The sequence below is a fragment of the Anopheles darlingi genome, chromosome X (genome assembly GCF_943734745.1).
Source record: "Anopheles darlingi chromosome X, idAnoDarlMG_H_01, whole genome shotgun sequence".
Lineage (NCBI taxonomy): Eukaryota > Metazoa > Arthropoda > Insecta > Diptera > Culicidae > Anopheles > Anopheles darlingi.
In genome coordinates, this window is record NC_064873.1 from 9,110,418 (window position 1) to 9,132,917 (window position 22,500).

At 45.6% G+C, this 22,500-nt stretch overlaps 4 protein-coding genes across 13 annotated transcripts in view; 3 read left to right on the forward strand and 1 right to left on the reverse strand.

Moving 5' to 3' along the window:
* The window catches only part of LOC125957184 (octopamine receptor Oamb), a 47,341-nt gene extending 44,546 nt beyond the window's left edge, over nucleotides 1–2,795 (forward strand). For all 4 annotated transcript variants that reach the window (XM_049689722.1, XM_049689711.1, XM_049689702.1 and 1 more), the window contains exon 6: nucleotides 1–2,795. This exon is cut by the window's left edge and continues 2,214 nt beyond it. The gene's annotated coding sequence lies outside the window, so the exon portion shown is untranslated.
* Nucleotides 2,796–2,809: 14 nt separating this feature from the next.
* LOC125957231 (putative metabolite transport protein YwtG) lies at nucleotides 2,810–6,450 on the reverse strand. Its single transcript, XM_049689792.1, has 3 exons — nucleotides 5,950–6,450; nucleotides 5,329–5,769; nucleotides 2,810–5,253 (listed from the first exon to the last, which is right to left on the reverse strand). The coding sequence occupies exons 1-3, from the start codon at nucleotides 6,011–6,013 to the stop codon at nucleotides 4,133–4,135; spliced, it is 1,626 nt and encodes a 541-aa protein (XP_049545749.1). The 5' UTR covers nucleotides 6,014–6,450; the 3' UTR covers nucleotides 2,810–4,132.
* A 6,025-nt stretch (nucleotides 6,451–12,475) lies between these two features.
* Nucleotides 12,476–20,420, forward strand: LOC125955376 (ras-related protein Rab-39B). 3 transcript variants are annotated; one of them, XM_049686528.1, is made up of 3 exons: nucleotides 12,476–12,872; nucleotides 19,276–19,429; nucleotides 19,591–20,420. In XM_049686528.1, exons 2-3 carry the CDS (start codon nucleotides 19,322–19,324, stop codon nucleotides 20,140–20,142), a joined length of 660 nt encoding a protein of 219 aa, XP_049542485.1. In that variant the 5' UTR covers nucleotides 12,476–12,872; nucleotides 19,276–19,321; the 3' UTR covers nucleotides 20,143–20,420. The 3 variants fall into 3 exon arrangements, with proteins under 3 accessions (XP_049542485.1, XP_049542478.1, XP_049542470.1); XM_049686521.1 differs by having other exon boundaries at nucleotides 12,476–12,822; XM_049686513.1 differs by having other exon boundaries at nucleotides 12,476–12,822; nucleotides 19,281–19,429.
* A 284-nt stretch (nucleotides 20,421–20,704) lies between these two features.
* LOC125951576 (broad-complex core protein isoforms 1/2/3/4/5-like) overlaps nucleotides 20,705–22,500 on the forward strand; it is a 9,015-nt gene continuing 7,219 nt past the window's right edge. For all 5 annotated transcript variants that reach the window (XR_007468785.1, XM_049680507.1, XM_049680517.1 and 2 more), the window contains exon 1: nucleotides 20,705–22,458. Coding sequence is in view for 4 of the 5 variants with exons in the window: in XM_049680507.1 (XP_049536464.1) it covers nucleotides 21,303–22,458 (1,156 nt within the window). In the remaining variant the exon portion in view is untranslated. The remainder of the gene's footprint in view (nucleotides 22,459–22,500) is intronic.

The following is a 22,500-nucleotide window of genomic DNA, read 5'->3' on the forward strand; positions in this document are numbered from 1 at the left end:
TTCCGTAGACCTACACCGAGCAACGGATTTGCAGCAGCAGCAGCAGCAGCAATCCGAACGAGCACGACGAGTCAGCTCCAAAGGCGAGTACAGTGACAGCCGAGGCAGATATCAACCACCCGGTGTATACACCGGGTCTCCTTGTTGCCTCACCATCTGACACGAAGCTACTTCCGCTTCCATTTGGTGCCTGCTCCGTATATGCTGAGTGATGGGTTCGTGGGTTTGTGTGTGTGTGTGTGTGTGTGTACTTATAGAGCAGAGTAGAGCAGTCAGCAGATCCGCCTCGCTGCTCGTGGCGGTGTAAAGCATATTAAAGCGGCTCGGCAATACGGCAATAAAAACGCGTGTAATGAGTGTATTCTCTCACCTCTTTTTTCCATACAATAAACCTATCTGCTATACATGTATATATACAGAAGATACATATATGAATATATTTATGTACATATATATGGCGACACTTTGCAGTAACAAGACAGATCAATAATACCACTTGAACGCGTTGCCGCGTGCCACCTTTCTGTGCAATGTTTTGTTCGGTATTAAGTTTAGCTTTTGAGCTACTTTTGTCTTAACACAATCAAATTGTGATTTAAACAAAAAAAAAAGGTAAAATGCAATTATCTTTTAATGGCCTTATTTGCCACTGCGGCCACCCTATCTTCCGATCGGAAATCGTACCTCAAAAATGTATCTTAAGAACTATTAAGCCGGAATGTTTGATATTGGCATTGGCATGTTTTTCGTTTTTCGCATATCTGTGTTTCCTGTTATTTCAATGCTCGATGTACTTACCAGATGCATGGGCACAAATACAATTTAATTTTGTCGAGTAAATAAAGTAGTCAGGTTAATCTGTTGAAAGCACTTGTTAAGCGTTGCGTATCGAATGCTTGCCCCCATAGTATCGCCCTTTTCTACTCGCTAAAATGGTGGTTCTGTGACGATTTTTTCTTTGTGTAAATCCGCGTTCAAGTGGTCCTATTAATTTATCCGTCACTGCATGAAAAAAAAGAATATATATATATATACGAATATATAGAACGAATATATAAAACTGTAAGCAAATGATGGTTTCTAGTCAAATTGAGGCTTTGATGTTGAACGCAGAGAACCTCCGGTAAATTTGAAAGACTTTCAGCAACCTTAAGATACCGCACAATTTATTGATGTGAACAAACAGATGTACACAGAGGGAGTGCAGGAGAATAAATCAAAAAAAAAAAAGTATCGACATAAAACAAAACAAATGATTAGTACAACTACGCTTACTAAACAAACTGTTCTTAGTGTCTAGTTATGCTGCAACGTCCAATAGTGGGAAAGGGAATGAATGGGAAACGCGTCAGCCAGTGGTCACGGTGGCACACCATTTCGGCTATAAAAACCCACTATTAGCTGCTCCTCTTACTGTGTGCAACCCTCGCCACACCCCCTCCCCCTCCTACCTTTTTTGATGCGCACCCCTTTTAATAGGACCCAAACTTTGTAAATAAATTTATTATGGCGGAAGAGCAGGTGGAGGTGGAGAGTCGAGCTCAACACTATAGTTGTTTGATTGTAATTTAAAACTTTTTTCGCCCCACCCCTCACACCCTCTCTATCCCTTTCTCGTTCTCTTCCATCCCCCCTTTCCCACCAGCCCTCTCCTTCGTCCCTTTCTCTAATACATTAATTTACGGTTTTTGAGATTCAATCCAGTGGAAAAATAGCGCTCAGTAAGAGGTGGGGTTAATAATGGATTTTTACCCCGTTCAACACCCTACAGAAGAAGAAGAAGAAGAAGAAGAAGAAGAACCGAGCCGTGGGGAAGAAGGTAACGACGGTGAAGGTGAAGCGCAGGGTGAGTGAGGGTTGAGGATTCCAGTATAGCTCTTCCTCAAAAGGAGCCCACCCCCCCGTTCGGAATCGACCAGGGGGCGCAATTCGATGTCACTGGTTTTAGGCTTAATACACCATTGGAGTGTTTGTTATCGTTATTCCGCTTTGATGAGTAGCAGAGTAAGGATCGTAGGCTGTAAGCGTGTTAATGATAAATACGGGAGCACAGTGCTGCAGTGCAGACTGTGTACACCCCCACCAGCGGGGGGGAGCGGCCATCATCAGTAGCTATAAACCCTTTTAGTATCAGATCAATATGTAGAAATCATTACCGTTGGCAAGCTGGGTGGTAACGTGAGGAAAGGGAGGGGAGGGGGGGGGAGAAAGGACGTGGGACGGATGTCGAGGGAGCGGAAGAACTAACACATTCAACCATTTCGCTCCCTTTCTCACTATAGCAATGAAGTTGTCCGAAAGAAGTAGTCGCAGTGTCATAATATGGTACTTACCTGTTTCTGTTTTTTTTTTGTCGGTCCCTCCATCCTCTCCCGGTGTCCATGCCAGCCAACCCCACCCTTTTTCCCCATGTGTTGTGTCCACTCCCACAGAAAAAAAAAACAAAAAAAACCCGGAAAATGACCCACAAATTATGAGCTTACAGGCCGAAGGGGGGGAGTGCGCTGCGCGAGTGTGCGTAGGGCAGCGTGAAAATGGGTGTACAATATAGAAACTAAGAACAAACAGCAACAAAAGAAACAATTCAATACAAAACCAACAGATGCAGAGGGAAAAAGCAGAAAGAACGACAGAAGAAAACGATTAGATGTCGTGGTGTTCGGTTGCTGCTTCGGCCGGCGTTGCTGCTTATTATTATATACAACAACAAATGTATTTGCAAAACGAAAAACCAGAAACATAAACGGAACATAAGGACAATCCTTCCGCTATCTAAAGACTCGGCTTACCAGTTCGCGCGCTCGTGTGTGTGTGTGTGTGTGTGCATTGGTTGATTTCTTCTATTGGTTTTCGATTTTTTGTTTCCGTTTTCACACCTATACACACACACACACACACACTCATGCTCACTCTTTCTTCCTCGCTTCTCGTGCAGAGAAAACCGCGACGAACTGCGAACAGCAGGCAAGCACCACCCTAAGCCTCTCATAATACCTAACTTAGCCTCTAGATTGGCGACCAGCAGGAGTAGGAAGGGAGGGAGGGAGGGAGAAAAGGGAAATGGGGCAAGGGTAGAGACGGAAATACACCAAATACACTTCTGCCGAATGCAACGCCGAAACCGAGAACGAGTGGCAAGTGGGTGCAGTGCAGTGTAGTGCAGTGTCAGGAAGGGAGGAAAAAGATCCTGGCTAATGAAAGGGGTGCGTGGGGAGAGGGGGGGAAGGGGGAACACCATTAGATCATCTAATAAAAAAAAAAATCATGAATCCACCAACGCTGGTTAGTTTTTCTTCTTTGCTTGCATTCGCTTTCGGTCAGAATGTATACTGTAGGGACCGTTTTGCAAGAGGCAGGAGGAGCCTGGGTCAGATAAGACTGTACCGTCGTACTGTCGACCGTTGTCGACAGCAAGACGCAACAGTCTTCTTATCTGCTAGCAGTGATTGAATGAAATATCAACTCGACGCCGACAGATTAAAAAACATTTTTCGAGTCGAATCTCTATTACTATTTTCGGTATTGGCAAAAACGGCTCTTTGCTCGGCGCCATTTGCCGCCTGATGGTTCGCTTGATTTACTTTGCTTGACTTACGACTTGTTGACTCACGTCAGTCTTTCACCGACACACCGAAACTCGTCCTATCCACAATCAAGTGAAATTGATTTGTGTTCTAGCCCCGCTTTTTTTTCCTTCCCGCATCGATGAACACTTGCACATCGCACAAATTGCCAAATTTTAAGCTTGTCTACTGATGACCGAACGATACTGGCGGCTTATTTGCGTAGTATTGTGGCGTTAGTTTGGGTAGCTAATGCTAATATTGTTTTGGGACTTCGGACTTCCGCATGCAACAAAATAAAAATATCACTAGTACATTTCATTAGTTCAATAAAACTGGAGCCACTACTGGAGGATTGTGTGTTATAGACTCTTCTGGCGCTCACACCACTAGTAACCACTCCATCCACCTTCTCCTCGAACCGCGGGTCGTTTTAGTCGCTTCTCCTCTGGTCGCTCGTGCATCGATTGCTTTCCAAAAGTGGTAGTTGAGAGGACACCCGTTGGCCCGTTGTACCGCACCGCGGTGTATTACTACTACTACTACTACTAGCATCCTAGTGCTCCTGCTCACGATGCACCGCACTCTGCATCGGTTGGTGGTGGTGTCTGAACCGCAAGCGTGGCTGGCGGTGGGGCACTGGGACCGAGCGGTGCCAGGGTTCGGCTGCAGACGCAACAGTGCGCGCACGGTCTCGGGCAGTAGGGCGACGTGGCGGACGAGGCGGAGGACGATGAGGACAGATCGTTGCCGAGTTTCCGGTGCCCCTCGTAGTCACCGCGTGGTAGCGTGAGGATCAGTACGGCGACGGCAAACAGCGCGACGAGGGCCGCATTCCAGAACAGCCACCCGATACCGATCGTGCGGAGCAGGATGGGGAACAGGCGCACCGTCAGGTACACCATCGCCCAGCTGATGACGGTGGCGAGCGTACGGAGCGGAAACCGCAGATCCGGTTGCACTTCCGCATCGAGCAGCGCCCACGGTACCCGCTGGAAACCGACGGCGTTGCAGGCGTAGAACAGTGCGAGCGCCACGATCGAACCGTGCCGGCCGGCCACAAAGTTGTTCGGCTGGGCGGAGTGCGTCCCGCGTACGTGACAGTGCCAGCCGAGCACCAGCATCGTGAGCGCCATCAGCAACGTGCTGGAGAGCAGCAGCGTCCGGTGGGGGTACGAGCCCGCCCGATGCCGGTGCCGTGCCAGCCAGCTGGCCAACGGACCGGCGAACGCGAACACCGCGGCGAGCAGGACGGCGACCGTGCCGGCCGACGGACCCCCACTCGGTCCCGGCTCGGTGCTGATGCCGAGCTGCGGTAGCACGTCGTGCAGATAGAACAGCAACGGTACGGCACCGACCGATGCCTGAAAGGCAAACAGGGCCAGCAGCGGTACGAGCAGCATCAGGTTGCCCTGCCGGACGACGGCCTCCAGGAGACCGGGCGGCCGTAATCCGAATGCCGCCGGTAGCTGCCAGCGGGCGATCACACCCTCCATGGACTGGCGGGCGGCTGGTGTGCCCGTAGGGTACGTACGCTGAAGGGCTTCCGTAGCCCGCTCCACCTGCCCGGTGGCACACAGGTAGCGTGCGGATTCCGGCAGTAGCAGACCGGTGAGAAAGAAGAGCCCCGACAGGGTACCACACAGGATGGCGCTGGTGTTGTGACCGATCATCGAACCGGGAAGCAACGCTACGGACGGACGGACGGACAGACGGAAGAAAATGAGATGAGATCGACTACCGAATACCCCTACCGGGCGCTTACCGACGAGAAAACGAGCCAGCACGCCGAGCGGGAAGGCGGCCGCCAACAGCTCGCCCTGCAACACTCGTAGGCCGCCACCGCCGCCACTGCCGCTGCCAAAATCGTCCACGTAGCCGGGCACGAGGGTGAGCGTAATGCCGGCCGCGATCCCGGCTAGAATGCGCGACGCACTGGCACACCAGAACGTGGTGGCCAGCGCCTCGAGGAGAGCCGAACAGACGCCCAGCAGGCCGGCCGCCAGCAGAAAGCTCTTGGTGCCGATCCAGTAGTACCAGCGGTGCACCAGGCAGGCCGTTACGGTCAGTACGGCGGCCGGGATCGCGATCAGCGAGATGGTCCCGTTAGTCAGCTGTTCCGTCAGCTTCCGATCGGTGGTGCCATGATGCAAACCACTGCCACTCCAGCCCACCATCGCACCCGCACCCACATAGCTGAGCGAAACTGTAAACAACAACAACAACAACAACGAGAGCAAGAAGAACACAGGCTTGACATTAGCAGCTTGGCGATCGCCACTAGCAGGTTCCCAGGTGTTCCAGGTGTTCCGGGCGTTCCCGGTCTCCCATGTGTTTGATTGAAGACTATCGAGGCCGCCCTAGACCGATCCTAGCTCCGACTTACCAACCAGCGTGTACAGGATGGTTCGCGCCCGATGGCCAAGCCGCTGTCGCTTTGACTTTTGCATGGTTTTGTGCAACAACGCCAACAACGCTTTCTGTTGTAGCCACACCGTTTCGAGCTCCCCCGGGTTGATTGTAATTGTCCTGCACAACCTGACACAGACACGCACGTGTCTACACGTGAACCTCGCTTTACAGAGGGTTTAACACTAGAGAGATCGACTCGATCGATCGACTGCACTGCCTGAGAGGTGCACCCGGTTGATCCGCAGCAGTTCACGCAGCGGGTACACTCTGCCGTACGTAGTGCGCCGTGCGCAATGTTCAAGCGCAGACTGAGACCTGAGATGCGGCCGGCGGCCCAGGGCGCTACGGTTGTTCTTAGCGCAGGCCGCAAAAGGCCGGCAGTTGGTAAAATGACGGTGGCGATAACAGAGCCACGCCACGAGAATCGTGGCCCGGTGCGGCCGATTCGATGGCCTAGACGTTTCCCGGCGCGCACGCCCCGTTCTAAGCGACCGAGATAAGCCGCCTGCTCTGTTGTGGAGCCTATTTTTAAAAGAAAAAACCTGCCGCGTTATCGGCGCCGTGCATCCCTACGTTGCATGGCGTCGGCTTCTTAGGGCGGAAAGGAGCGACAAAAAACGACACACACACACACACACACACACCGAATACAAATAAACATTCATGCCGGGACCGAAAGCAAAAGATTCTCCGACGGAGGCGACGTAGAACGTGGCCGAAGTGAAACGAAATGTTTGTTATAAATCATCCATCAACAGAACATGCGGGGGCCAGGGCTGACCCAGCTACAATCCCGCTGAATCGCACTGATAGTGCAACACACACACACACACACACACTCACACACACAAACACGCGATTAAAGCGTGCCATTGATTTCCTGGCAAGCCTGAGTGCGATCACGCGATCGATGCCAACGATCCAGGGGGATCCAGGGATTGAGACGGACGGACGAGATGAATATGAGCTGCCGGAACCGGTTTTGTTTTTCTTCTGTGTCTAGAAAAAATGCGTTCGCTCCCATAACCCCATTTTAGACGCTGGACGAAATATCAAACGGCAACCTTCTGCGGTAATGTACTACTGTAATGGAGAACTTCCTATCCTATAACACTAAATGCGAAGTAGAATAGTATTTGAGGCAACTCATTTTTCTCGCTACAGAGCAGAGCTGCATTGGAAATTGGGGGCGCTCCTCGTTCGTCCAAGGGGCGTAGGGGCGGGGGCGCGGTCGTTATCGCCTGTCGATGGATGCTTCTAGCTAGAATAAGGGGCGAGGGGGCCGCGTGTCAGGCGAAACGCCGACGGACAGAAGCGGTAACCACATCGTACGATCTTCAGCTCATCGGAACGCGACCACCAATCAGTGTAACGCTCCAACAGCACAACAAATCATTTCCGCTGTTCGCGGTGTGCTGTTCGTGTGTTTACTTTAAGCCCTATGTTTTGACATACTTACCGACCGTTGGGCAACACATTATCGTCCTTTCCAACCACCAGTTCGGCCAGCGATCCAAGTTGTAGGGCTGCACCGTTCTATGGGACGAAAGAATGGGACAATGCAGGGTGCCGGCTGGCTTGAAACACACGTCACGTCACGTCCGTCCATCCGCCGCCACTGCTTGGAATTCGTGTGCAAAATGGTGCGAACTGCCAATCATGAAATACTTCCCTTGGCGGAAAACCGGGGTTTCCATTCACTCTCCAATAGCGCCAGCCATTCGGTGTACTTAATTAAATCCGCAGAATTCAATGATTGGTGATCGCAATCTCCGCTCTCCCCCCCCCCCCCCCCAAAATTGCTTCCCCTAACCTCACCAGCCATCTCAAGCTAATCCGCCATCGAAGGCGAGTAGGCTCGTCCACATTGCACAGATCATTGTGCTGTCCAAACCGATTCAGTGAGGTAATTATAATTTATCGTGTATTCGATGGTGGACTGTACAGTCCACAGCGTCCAACTGGCTTTATCGACTTTACCGTCGCATGCACCGGATGCCAGGATGGTGGTGAGCCAGCACCGATTCGGAGCCGCTTTCCAGCTTTGGTCCAGCAGACGGCAACAGCGGAGGACCCTCTGGCAGGGAACATTTCGTCAGGCTTTCTCTCTCTCTCTCTCTGTTGAAGTGAGCGAACGTGCGATGGTTCGACAGATAGAACGAGATTAGCTTGCTCCATGCTGCACGGCATCATACTTGGCGTGATTGTGGTTGATCTCTTATTCATCCTGTTTAATGCAAAGAAGTAAGTAAAAAACAAATATCGGTAAAATTTCAATAAGAGATGAAATAACCGGTCAAATGTACCACAAACTGAAAAAAAACCTTCCCTAAGAGGGCCGGGGGAAGGGAAGGGATCTATTACGTACCTAGTACATTCCCTTCCACCTAGCTAAAATATTTATTGCCTACGATTATGCAATTTCGGTTGAGATGTAGATATTTGTTTTTGAATCCCTATTGACAAAAGATGCCCCATTGCAGAAAGGTATGCATCCGGGTCTCTTGATGTTTAAGAGACCCGAAACCGTGGAGTACATTACCGCGCAATGCTTAATAGACCGCGTAACGCTTAATAGACCCGTCGCCAGAAAAATTTCGGGTCTATTAAACAATTTTTTCTCGGGAGAGACTGGCTGTATGTTTGAGGTAAGTTTTTTTTTTTGAAAAGAATAGTAAAGACTACAATGAATGTCCACCATATTGGTAACGCAAAACGCTTACTGAATTCTTTTATTATATGAATTTAGGCCCGTGTGTTACACCCTAGCCTTCAGAGCTAATCCTTGTCCGAAGTTACGGATCTAGTTTGCCGCCTCTTCTAGCGCCTGTTCTGCTAGTGCGTTCGCAATGAGTTGGGCCACTTCTTCTACTACTTTTGTTTGGTCTGCTTTTTTTAAATTGCGGACGCGGGGCACAAACTCTGCAAACATCAAATCGTGCACATCTGCTGTGGTGTCTGATGTTGCGGGCTCTACTGTGGTGTCTATTGTTGTTGTTGTATGATCATCGTCATTCTCCTGACTACTAATATTGCTGCAAGTTGGTTGTGGGTTGTTGTCGCTATCGACGAATGCGAGAAAATCCATCCGGTTTATTTTGCTCGCAGCCTGGCCCGTTTTTCCGATGGTTTGGCATTTCATCCGGTTGTATTTGATCCGGAGTGTTCGCCATTTGGCTTTTGCAACTGCACCTTAAAATAAAAATGTATGATAATAATTAAGTACCCCTTTACTTATTCATTACAGATATTTAGCAACGGGGGACAGCTTTACAACTATTGCGTTTTCATATCGGCTCGGGAGATCAACAGTTAGCCTTATAATGCATCAAGTATGCGAAGCGATATGGAAGATCCTACAGCCAATAGTTATGCCACCGCCTACACGCCAGACGTGGATAAAATCAGCAGAAGGTTACAATCGGCTTTGGGGTTTTCCTAATTGCGTCGGGAGCATAGATGGAAAGCACGTGAAAATCAAATGCCCGCCTAATTCGGGATCCGAATATCACTGTTATAAAGGCTTCTTTTCGATTGTCTTACTTGCGGTGGTCGATCCAAACTACAAATTTCTAGTAGTAGACATCGGAGCATACGGAAGGGAAAGCGATAGTACCATTTTCCGTGAGTCGAACTTTTACGAGCAATACATAGTAACTAACCAACTACCACCACCGAAGATGCTGCCAGGAACAAATAACAGCATTCCTCATGTTCTCCTCGGAGATGAAGGATTTGCTCTACAACCGTATATGATGCGGCCATATCCAAGAGCAACAATAGCTACCGACTCACGAAAAAAAAATTTTCAATGCTCAACTCAGCCGTGGGCGGCGTGTAGTCGAAAATGTGTTCGGGATATTTACTATAAAGTGGAGGGTTTTCTTGAGACCAATGGAATGTAAAGCGGACAAAATAATTAAAGCGGCTTGTTGTCTCCATAATTACGTCGTAGAACAACACTCACCCTCACCACCTCTGGCTGACCAAAGCAATAGCAACGAAACGGAAACAGAAACTGGATTGATTGCAATGGCACCTACAAACAATAGATCAACTCAAGAAGCTTTACAGATCAGGGAAACCTTTGCAAATTATTTCTACACAACGCGATACCAAGCCACACAGTAAACTGTATAACAAGAATAATAAAACTTCATTCGCAACACCAGTACTTACTCGGAATGCCCATTGCTTTCCCTATTGCTTCCCATGCCTCGGCTTTTTTTGCGTTATCGTTATAAAACATGCTACCAGTGTCGTACAGCCAAGGATACTTTCGCACCAATATGGCTAACAGCCTTTCATGCACAAGTTCCATTTTACAACGGAGCTCGTAGATTTCACTTAGAAATGCACTAGAAGACTGCACTAAACCACACTCTGAGCGATTCTGGAATCAAATTGACCAGAGAATTTTGGAGGGAAAGTTCGGTGCTGCCGGTGCCGGTTCTCTTGTCTTCTGTATGTTTATCCTCATGAGGTGGTGCTACATGAGCCGTAAATTTATGCGTAAATTTACACATTAATGCCAAAACGTTTACGCTTCGATATGTTTACATGGCCGGGTTGAGAAAATTAAAATCGTTTTTTTGAAGAAAATGATTGAACACACTAGCAATGATCACTTACTATCGATGTAAACCACAAAAAGAACATATTGCGAGCCCTCCCGTTTGCAAAAAGCTTTTACGCTAGATTTTACGCTCCACGGACCTATAATCGTTAGTCGCATTAATTTTTTCGTTTACGCTAAAGTTTACGCCCCGTCTGGCACCACCTATGCGCTTTCGATTGGCACTGCCTAACGACCACACGGCCGCCGGTATTGTTCATGATACTAGAAAAACAACATTCGTCTTACTACACACACACACACACAACCTTCTAAGAATGCTATTGTTCTCTGTCAGAACCATTTGTTTGAAAAGCACAATGTAACGGTACCATTCTTATATTATCGGAAGTAAAGCATGGAAACAAATGTGATCATCAAACCAGTATGTAGTTTTTTAATCGTTCGGATCAATATAATCTAAATATAAAACAATCTATATCTTAATAGGTGGTGCTACATGAACCGTAAATTTATGCGTAAATTTACACATTAATCCCAAAACGTTTACGCTTCGATATGTTTACATGGCCGGGTTGAGTGAATTAAAATCTTTTTTTTTTAAGAAAAGGATTGAACACACAAGCAATGATCACACACTTTCGATGTAAACCACAAAAAGAACATATTGTAAGGCCTCCCGTTTGCAAAAAGCTTTTACGCTAGGTTTCACGCCCCACGGACCAATAATCGTTTGACAGCATGTAAACGGCAAGCGTAAACGTTTTAGCCTGCCACAGACCGCAAGCGGTGCATGCGGCGCGGCACGGCCGTTATAGCGTTGAACCTATCGATATAAACTAAATAATGTTTACGAAAACACGAATTGTTAACGAAAACAAAATATTAAATTTCTATTAATTATCATATTATACTATACATATTATTATCAATAACATGATTCCATGATCACAATGCAAACACTCATTTTGTTTACATCCAACTGCCAAATCAAATCCACCGGATTTCGCCGCGGTTCGCCGCGTTTCGCCGCGTCAAAATGCAAACTTTTGCATTTGGCCGCAAGGTCCGCAAGGATCCGCACGCAACGCACGCGTGCGGTATGTGTTGCCCAGTACAATCCCATACATTCTATTCGTACGCGGCGAAACGTTCCGCACGCGCCGCTTGCAGTCTGTGGCAGGCTTTTGGCATTAATTTTTTCGTTTACGCTAGAATTTACGCCCCGTCTGGTATCGCCTAATATAAAATAATCACTTTTATTTTTCAGCCTAACAATCCTTGATAATATTTTAATTAATGTATAATTTCATGATAATATTTATTCAATTCATGAAACCAGAAAAGTAACCGAAATAATTTACACCGTCATTCAAATATTACACCACAACTTCGTTTTGGTAGCTACTCCAAAACACCTTATGGATGCGGCAATTGCGGCAATTGCAGCAGTGTTGTGTTTTTGTACAACTTTGCCGCTCGTGACGCTCGTGACGCTCGTGCCGCAGTTGCCGCAGTTGCCGCTAGTGCTGCATGTCTGAACGTTCACATCCGATCCCGTGTTTGACAAGCCGAAATGGTGTACGGAATTGCCGCAAGTGCCGCAGCTGCCGCTCGTGCTGCAGCCAGTTTGTCAGAGCCTTAAGGAAACCATTAGTGGCCATTTTGTATGGCAAGTCCAGAAAACTGGCCGCTTAGTGGCCTAAACTCTAGTAGTTAAATGCCTTTTCTGAAAGTCCTAAATATTTTATGGTTCCTTGGGAAATGCATTGTTTTGCTTACTGTTGCGGCCGCTGCATCGGTATATGTGGACTCCGTCTGACACTTACAATTGTCAAGGGAGCTGTCACAGTGCCTGGGTTGCAGATTATTTTTGGGTACGCATGTGGACGCACCCTAATGTGTTCAGTGGCGCAGGGTGGTAATCGCAGGCACTGAAATAAAAGAAGAAGCAGTTGACAGCTGCTCTATCCCTGACGCAACGAAAAATTTTTCGTACTATCTCCTGCAAGATAACAAGATTACAGTACACTTATTTTCACATTAAAGGTTACTTTAAGCCTCTTAATACATGAGCCAAGGTTAAGAGTATAAAGTGCTTTTCATAAACAGTTGTTACGAGACGCCGTACCACAACGACAATCGATCAGTGCTACCAACATAATGTAAATGCATTGTGAGCAGCGCTTACCAAAGACTACAAGTGCATTGATCGTGCGAATCAGATAAAAGTTGCTATGTGTTCTATTGCGGACAGCTCGAACCGTCACGGTGAGAATGTTATCAATTCGTGGGAATTATCATTTTTATACTCATTGTTAGTAAGTAAGACATAAATACGAAGTTAGCAAAGTATTTATATACTTTACAACGATGGTAATGTCCTATAACTAGATGGATGATTTAGATTTCCCCACACAAATCAACAAAAATCAGCATATGAAAAGTTACCTATTTGTTGTGCCCGAACTATTCTTTGATCTATCTGCAATGCTTTTGTTTATCTCTATTACTTACCAATATGAATAGTTTTCATTGCGTTACATATGTTTGTGTGATTTTTGGGTTTTGTTAAGTGTAATCCTCTGCCCTCTTCTTCTTCTTCTTCTTCTTCAATGAGGATTTACCCCAGTACGGCTATTGAAACCAGCTTCCTGGGCCTTCGCAAGCTAGCCTGGAGATATAGACCTCTGCTATTTTAAAAGAGACCGGCTACTATGGCCACATGTCCCAATTTTCTGTGTATCGCAGTCTATTCGTCGATTTTCAACACTTTTCCTCGTTGATGTTCTGCTTCTCTCTTTCTTTTTCTCTTTTTTTTTGTTTTTTGTTTTTTTTTTGTCAATAGCTTTTCTGTCATTGCTTCTTTTCGTTTATACAGCTGTTTCGGTGGCTCGGGAGACCTTGTGTAGGCACGAGTTGGCCGAACCCGACATTTCTTTCGGGTCGCAGGGTTTTCACCCCGGCCTTATTCCGGGCCTACTCGGAGGTTGATTGTTGCATGCCCACACTAGGTCTCTCTCGCCCCTTCATCTTCCTTCAGAACTCTATCTTATTTTGGATCACAAAAGTAGCTACGGTTTTGAGGTACGTCGCATCCTTCTCTCTGAAACTTTTTTCGAATTTTTCTAGCGTAATGCCCCGGTTTCGTCTTTCCACCATGTATCTTACACAGGAGAAGGTTTTGTGTCTACCTGTCTCCGGTTCATGGCAAGACTCGCAATTTTCATTGTTGGTGATCTTCATCTTAGTCAACCAATACTTGCTGTAATCATGTCCTGTGAGTAGCCTATTAATTATCCTAATTTCTTTGGTTTTTAGACTCGTTTTGTTGTGCCACATTTTGGTGGGTATCACAGTTTGGACCCTGTATAGGGTTTTTCCTTTGTCGGCACTGTACTGCGTGTACCATTGGTTGGCCTCTACCATCATTTGATTTTTCAGGTTTCTGATAATGTCCTTTAGGCTCTCCTTATTTTCAATTATCCTGTCACTGGTAGTTCCCATTTTTGCCAGGATGTCCGCCCTTTCGTTTCCATGGATCCCCACATGACTGGGGATCCATTGTATAGTTGCCTCTGCGTACCTACAGTTGCTTAGTACATTACCCATGGTCTCTTCGACGATGTCACTCTCCAATGCATTTTTCAATGCTTCGCAGGTGACCTTGCTGTCGGTGAGAATTATAGGTCGACGTACGTTCCTTGCGATAGCCAGCTTGAGGGCTTTGTCTATTGCTGTAAGTTCTACTGTGCTTATAGCAACGTTTCGCTCGAGTTTGTATGCCCATTCCCTTGTCGTTACTGGCTCCTGAATAACTATTCCTATACCGCATTTATCGTCTATTAAACTCCCATCGGTGTATATACGTGTTCTGTCTTTGGCATATTTGTTGATGTACTCACAGCAGATCTGCTTTGCAGCTTGTGTGTTTTGATCACTTTTGCTTCCTAGAAGCCCTGGCATATTTTTTCTTATTACTATATCACAGTGTTTGAAGTCATTTGGTACAAAAGTGGGGATCCTTTTTGTGAGGGTGCCATTCTCAATTGCCGACAGTTCTTGTCCTGAATATCGTTTCTTTGTGGATGATCTTTTTACGTTGGCTAGTTGTTGCCTATTGGCCACCGAATATGCTATCGCTTTTACCATTTCTTTGGCAATAACATATTTCCTACGTATGTTGGACGGGATTTCTGCTGCCAGCGCCATCAGGGAGTTAATTGGAGTGGTCCTCGTACATCCAGTCACCTTCCTGAGTGACTGGTGTAGTACCTTGTCGATTTTGGAAAGCGTGTTTTTATTGGCATTATTTATCAGGGATGCTCCGAACTCCATCGATCCTCTGATTATAGATCTATGAACTTGTAATGCCTTTTCGGGTCGGATATTGTTGCTGCGGTTGCATATCATCTTCATTACGTCCAGCTTCCTTTGTGCTTTTTGGATGGCTGCTTTGGTGTGTTTTTGGAAATTGAGTTTCTGATCAATTATCGTGCCCAAAAATGTGTATTCTTTCACCTTTTCTATGGCTTGTCCATTCAGGTTGATGTCTACATTTGCCTCTCTTGGGAATATCATGAGTTTTGTTTTTTCCCTATTAACCTCCATGTCTAGTCCTTTTGCTGTGTTGGTGAAGGAATCTAGCGATCTTTGTAGTTCTGTCTGTATGTATTCGATTGTACCTGCGGCCATTATGATAAAGTCATCTGCATATTGGATGACTCTTGTTCTTCCTCCGTGGTTCACTTTGTGTAATTCATTTGTATATATGTTAAACAGCGTTGGGGATAGCACGTCCCCTTGCGGAAGGCCATGTGACACTACTCTTGTTACTTTTTGTTTTCCAACCTTAATTTCCATTTTCCTGTTTGTTAGGAGGTTAAATATCCAGTTTACTAAAACTTCAGGTACCATATATGCCTGCAGTATTCTCGTCAGTTTCACTATATTTACACAGTTATAAGCGCTTTTTATGTCAACAAATATTACCCCTGTGTTATTGCCTTCCCGGTTATTTTTATAGACCTCATTGACTAGCAGGTTTGTGGCTGTGTGTATGGACTTTCTCTTTCTGAACCCGAAAGAAGTGCTTGGAATCACATGGTGCTTTTCCGTGTATTCTTGTAGTACTTCTAGCACTGCGGAGTTTGCCATTTTTGTTAGTGTTGGTAATAGTGAGATCGGACGGTAGTTTTTAGCATCTTGGAGATCCTTGCCTTGCTTTGGTATTGCCACAATTTTTATGGTTTTTAACCCTCTCGCTATCTTCCCTCTCTTCCACCTTTCATTCAGATCCTTGATTATCCTATCTGTGTATTCTTCGTTCAGCATCTTCAGCATGCCATAGCTTATTCCATCCATGCCTGGAGCCGTGTTCTTCTTAGATTCTATTATTCTTGTCCATTTTTTGATGTCTAAGAGTTCCTCTTCAGTGGTGATATTTGACCTGACCATGGTCGGGTTCGCCTGTCTAACATTCGGGAAGTTTATTTTCATGAATTCTTTTGCTTTCTCCAAATCACTGTGTATTGCATTTATGTTCTCGTTTTTCCATTTACTACCCTTGCATTTAGCAATGAGGCGCCATAGCTCGCTGCTGGACTTCTGCTCATCTACTCTTTCCAACCACTTCTCCCAGTTTTTGGTTTTATTTACTTTCTTTAGGAATCTAAATCTCGCGAGTTTCCTTTTCGCGTTTATTTCGTTTTCAAGTGTTCTGTTGGCAGAGTAGTTTTTGTTAGCGGTCTTCTTTTCCTCATAGGCTTTCTCGACCTCCATGTCCCACCAGGCCTTGGGGGTGACGGTGATCGTCTTGGTGTTCGCTTTCCTAATAGTCGTCATTTCTTTGGTAAATCGGTTCAAATCAAAATATTCCGGAGCATTCATTTTGTAAATATCGCAGGCTAGACTCTTAGAGTTTAAAATCACAGTCTTATCACGTTTTTTGCCACGTCCCTCTATCTCTGTCACAATTACCCGGTGGCCACTACCTCCTATTTGTATATCAGTTACTGTCCTTTTTGCCTTCAGGTACATAGTCGCGTTTATTATAGTTAAGTCAATTGCCGAATTGCTCTTGCTCGGGTCAGGGTTTATAAATGTAGGTTCCTTATTGTGTATTAACATGAGATTTGTATCGTTTAATTCATTTATTAGCAGTTCTCCCCTACTGTCTTCATTTATATTTCCCCATGATTGGTGATGGGCGTTGAAGTCCCCCACGAGGACTTTCTTGCAGCGGCGCGACTCTCTGAGATCAGTTATTATTTTTTGTATTGTGTATTTATATGTGGCTATGGGCGTTCCTGGCCTGATATATACAGAACTTACGATTATGTCCAGGTCCATTATTTCGGCAGTGGCCACTTGTATGTGGCTCTTTGTTTCCGCAATTTCTGTTTTTCCAATTTTGTAGCAGCCTTTGATGGCTATTAAGCTGCCACCATATCCGTCTTCTCTGCAGCTCTGTATTATCTTATAGCCTTTTATTTGCGTTTTTTCTGCTGTCTTTTGCCACGTTTCCTGCAGACATAGGATGTCAGCATCCTCTTTTGTGGCTACACTTATTATCTCATCTTTATTTGTCTTCCAGCCTTGGATGTTGGCCTGGATTATCTTGATGGACATTTTGTGGTCATTATTGTCCTGGCTGGTTGTCGCTCAGGTACAGTTCAGTGTTGGGGTGTTCCTCATCACTCGAGATGACGAACTCTGTCTCGTAGTTTAGTGTTTTTCTTTTCTCTCTTAGTTCATATGAGCTTCTCCTTTCGGAGTCGTTTATGATCGTGGGGGTTTGTGAGTAATTTGTACTATATTCTGTTTTGTTGCTATTTGCGCTTTCTTTGTCTGTGTCGCTTTTGTGTTGAGTTTGTTGTGTCTTTTCTACCTGTTGTTGTTGTGTTGTCGTGTTATTATGTTGTTCAATTGTTTTTTCTGTATTTGTTGTCGTTTTTGGTGGTTCTGTATTTTCCGATGGTTTATCGTTTTCTGTCTGTCGGCTCTGTTGTGTATTCTTAAGAGCCATGGCAAAGGTGGCCCTGTTGGTATAGTTTCTTGGGATCGCTGGGCATGTTTCCCTCCTCAGCCTTCTGGCTACGCCATACGGAACTTTCTTCTCTGTTTTTATCTTTTGGATTTCACATTCGTCTAGGAAGACCGGGCATGTTTTGTCGAGGGTGTGATGTTCTTCACCGCATGACACGCATCTGATCTCCGAGCATTCTTCGGGATGCATTCTTTTACTGCATCTTGCGCATGTTTCCTCACCTTTGCAATGTTTTTTGGTGTGACCAATCTTCATGCACTTTATACATCTCATTGGCCTTGGGATGTAAATTTCGACTTTTAACGGATACAGTCCGAAATCTACATTTCTCGGCACTCGTGGGAGTCTAAATGTGATTATCGCCGTTTTTGTGTTAACCAATCCTCCGGCGCTGTCTTTTCTTTTCAGAATCTGTACCTCGGTAACTTTTTGGGTCCGTAGACCCTCCAATATTTCTTCCTCTGTCATGAAAGCTATGTCATCGTCTCTTATTAGTCCCTTCACCACATTTAATGTAGGGTGTTCGGTGACTTTTATTTCTATCTTGTCCTTTCCCCACACGCAGGTCTTTATCTTCTCTAGTTTTTGTGCCTGTCTAAGAGATTTAACCCGAACAAGAATTTTTCCGTCTCTAACCCTGCGTGCCTCTAGGGGTTTGTCATCTATCGCGTTTTCTATCATTTTACCAAGCAAAAATGGATTCACGTTTTCCAGACTTTTTCCTATCGTCGTGGTCTCCATGAGCATTATCTGTTCTCCTTCTCCGGACATATCATCCTCTAGGGTGATATACTTTTGAGCATTCCGCCTTTTCCTTTTTTCCTTTGGTGCTTCCACCAGCATCGCATACCCGTTTCTCAGGGGGATGCCTCCCCCAGGGTCTACGACCCCCATCTCCTGCCGCCCCGCCTTTCTCCTCGATCTGCCTTCACGTCTAACTTCACCACCTTCCTTCTGCGTTTCCTTCCCGCTAAGATTTCTTACGTCCTCTTTAGTCTTTCGTCCTTCTTCTTAGGTTGTTGTCTTCAGAGAAACACTTTGATCACGTCCGCGTGCTGTAAGTGTCAGCTGTCAACTGATCCTCTGCCCTCCACACATTGGATGATACGAGGTGTAGAGGATGCGTAGTTTAACAAATGGCACGGCTGTATTTCACTTGTGTGTTGTGCGTCGAAATCAATAAGGAAGGTTGCGATGTGAAGACACAAAGGAAGCTATTTTATTGAGGTCCTATTGCTTCTTCCTTATGGAATGTTATTCAAAGTGAATGATTATGGATTTTGTAAACACAACAAGTAATCCTCAAACAAATCAATTTAACACCCGGAGTTGTACCGACTCTTCAGCTGATTTACATAAATAATAAATCGCTTATTTTACCATGGAAATGGTCCGTTCCAAATCTAAATTGGGCGGAAAAGAGAAAAGGTGACAAAATGCAATTAAATTTGAGTTTGATATTCACTTAGCAATTCGTAAATGTTGAAACCATATACTTCAATTTTTAATCCAAATTATTTTATTCCACTTGTCTCGCTGTGTGCGAACAAGGCTTAACGGCTACATTTATATTGGCGAAATAATCTTTAACAAAAATGTGTTCACCATCCTTGGTACTGATAGCCATAATCTAATTGTCTAGTTTCTATTTCATTTCTATATTCTTATTGCTTAAGCGCAGGGTAGTAAACAATCATTCCAGTAAGCCAAACTGCCCCGAACATGGTGGAACACATGTTCGATTATCAGTTTCGGCACATACTAATTGGAGACAGTACAGTTGGAAAATCATCTTTGCTGAAGCATTTCACCGATGGTAAATTCGCAGAGGTACGTTAAAAATATACCAACATAAGTGTTATTACCTTCTATTTTTTTTTAACTAAATATTGTTATCTGTTATTTAATTAAATTAAGTTATTAAATTAAAAAAGATGATATTGCTTAATTTTAAACATTTCACCAATCAAATCCTTTTTTCATTATTTTAGCTATCGGATCCAACAGTGGGAGTAGATTTCTTTGCTCACTTGATTGAGGTTAACGATGGTACCCGGATCAAACTTCAGCTTTGGGACACTGCCGGCCAAGAACGGTTCCGCTCGATAACGAAGTCATACTATCGCAATTCGGTCGGCGTACTGTTGGTGTATGACGTAACTAATCACGCGAGCTTCGAGCACATTCCTTTGTGGATGATGGAGGCTAAACGGCATATAGAACCACATCGTCCTGTTTTCGCGCTGGTAGGTTGCAAGCTTGATCTAGTGACGAGCGGAGCACAACAACGTGAGGTCAGCCTAGAAGAAGCGCGCACATTCGCCGAACATCACGGTCTCATCTTCGTTGAAACTTCCGCTCGAACAGGACTGAACGTACGCGAAGCGTTCGCCTTGATCACCCAAGAGGTCTATAATCGTATACGGAGCGGAGAGTATACGGTAGAAGAAGGCTGGGACGGTATTAAAACGGGTTTTACGCGTCCAAATAATCTTGATTTCAATTTAGTGGTGGCAGAATCGGCTAGAAGCACTTGTTGCTAAGATAACGTTAGTCACGTCATCATTAGAACGATGGCCGAAGAATTCAACTGAATTCTTACTTTTACTAGCCATAGAGCGGATATCTAATGAGTAAGGTGAATTTAAATCCTACATTCTTTGTTTTTATCATTGATTTAGGGGTTAAACTAATATTACTTGGAGCAAATTACATCATCAATTAACTTCGAATCGTTTCTGTTGGGTGAATGCGTGTATGGACAAAAATTTCCCCCGCACAATAAAACGCAAAGGAAATATGCGGTGTTTTGTTTATCTTATCTGTTGATTTTATCACACATAAGCAAAGAAAAACGATCGTTCGAATCAGATTGAGTTCGGTTCTGCATGACGACCATACTTTATATAAAGCGATGGGAATTGCGTTTTAAGCTAGGTCAAATTTTCGTTTTAAACTTTTGGTCCTGTGAAAAAGAGAATTACGATAATTCGCCGATAAATCAGAAAACCAGGAACAAGGCTGGCAACCGGACGCATTTTGACAGCTTGCGGTGCGCGGCAAAAACGCTGGCAACCCAACGCGAGTGCCAGTTGTCAACGCCAGATAAAAAAGCGCTTACAGCAGTTTTTCCCTCCCAATCAATTCAAGCTTGCAGGAACAGAGAAGAAGAGCGAAATAAATTAAGGCCCGATAATCGGGACCAAAAGGACGTTTCTAACTAAATGATTAGTAAGGCATACTAGGAGTGACGATAGTTCTTGGTACAAAAAGGAGTTTGTCGACGAAGCATTTTGTACGCTGCTCCCTTCATAGCCTAGTGACGCTACCCCCTGTGTGCTGGTTTTTTTTTATGTGTGTGTGATTTTTCGACGCCATCTTTGAAGAAATACAATCGCTGAAAAATGCGCTGATTGTAACTATAGGTCCAAGTTTATGTTCGCCGTTTTTTAAAAGAATTATTAGTCTAGTGCAATATTATTGATGAACCATTTAAAAAGATTGTGTTCGTGTGCATGTGTGTGTGCCTGCTAGTTTAAGGAAATTAGTGCGTCGGTTGCTGACGGTCGGCGTATTTGGCGCTGCAAAGTGACGCACTCCAACCTCAAACAGCAGTCACTCCTTCCGATCAAGTAGAAGCGCCAAATTTTGGGGAAGATTAAAAGTAGCGAGACCACCCCCGTAAGGGGGAAAGTTCGTCACAATGACGAACATACAGAACATGCCGGCGCAGCAGTTTTCGCTGCGATGGAACAATTATACGCACTATATAGCCACCGCATTCGATGCGCTGCGCTACGAGGAAGACTTCGTCGATGTGACGCTGTGCTGCGAGGGTCGCAAGATACGTGCCCACAAGATGCTGCTGTCTGCCTGCAGTCCTTATTTTAAGGATGTCTTCAAGGAAAACCCGTGCCAGCACCCAGTTATTATATTCAAGAACGTGCGCTACACCGACCTAATGTCAATCGTCGAATTTATGTATCAGGGAGAGGTGAGCATTGGCCAAGACCAGCTGCCTTCGTTTCTGCACACCGCCGAAATGCTAACTATACGTGGACTCACGGATAATTCGAGCGACACCCGACAAACGCAGCAGGCAGGAACGGTGGGATCGTCTAGTTCGATAGCCCAACAGCTCCTGCAGACGCAACCTACTAACGTGCTGGATAAGTCGCTTGCTACGGGCGAGTCAATTTATCTAACCCTTCCCTCAAACTCTACCATCGTCCATCAACCGAAGCTGGTACAAGCGCAAATACAGACAACGCCTATTATCAGCAAGGCTATACTCAAGACAGTCCCGCCTGAGATGCCCGCTTTGACACCAAGCTCCTCCTCGATATCCGTTCCACTAGCTCAGCAACAGACGCAACAGCAGCCGACGCTTACCAAAATACAGGTACAAACAACGCAGCAACACCAGCAGCAGGCCCAAACACAGCAACAACCACAGCAAGTACAAGTTCAAGTACAGCAGCTCCCACAGGTTATCCAACAATCGCAGCAACAGACACAACAGATGCAGGTCCAGGGTCAACAACAATCTCAACAGCAACAGACCGTACAAACAACGCAAGCTACCACATTGCAAGAAGTTGTCGATAGCGTCGTGCAGAATAAAAAGAAAAAGTTTAAGCTGCAGCAGATAGTAACAACGTCACAGCCGGCCAGCACTGTAACGGTGCCAGCGACGACGACGGTCACTATGACAGCAACTCCGACGGGTCCCACAACCAGCGACGGAGAAATATATGAACAGGAAACCTACACCTTAACTGACGTTAAAGTTGTACAAGCCACCTCACAAAATACGCAGGAGCACAGACAGTTGCAATCAGAGGAGCAGCAAGTTACAGGTAGAATCAGATCGACAATAGTGTATCGGGCTCGGGCTAATT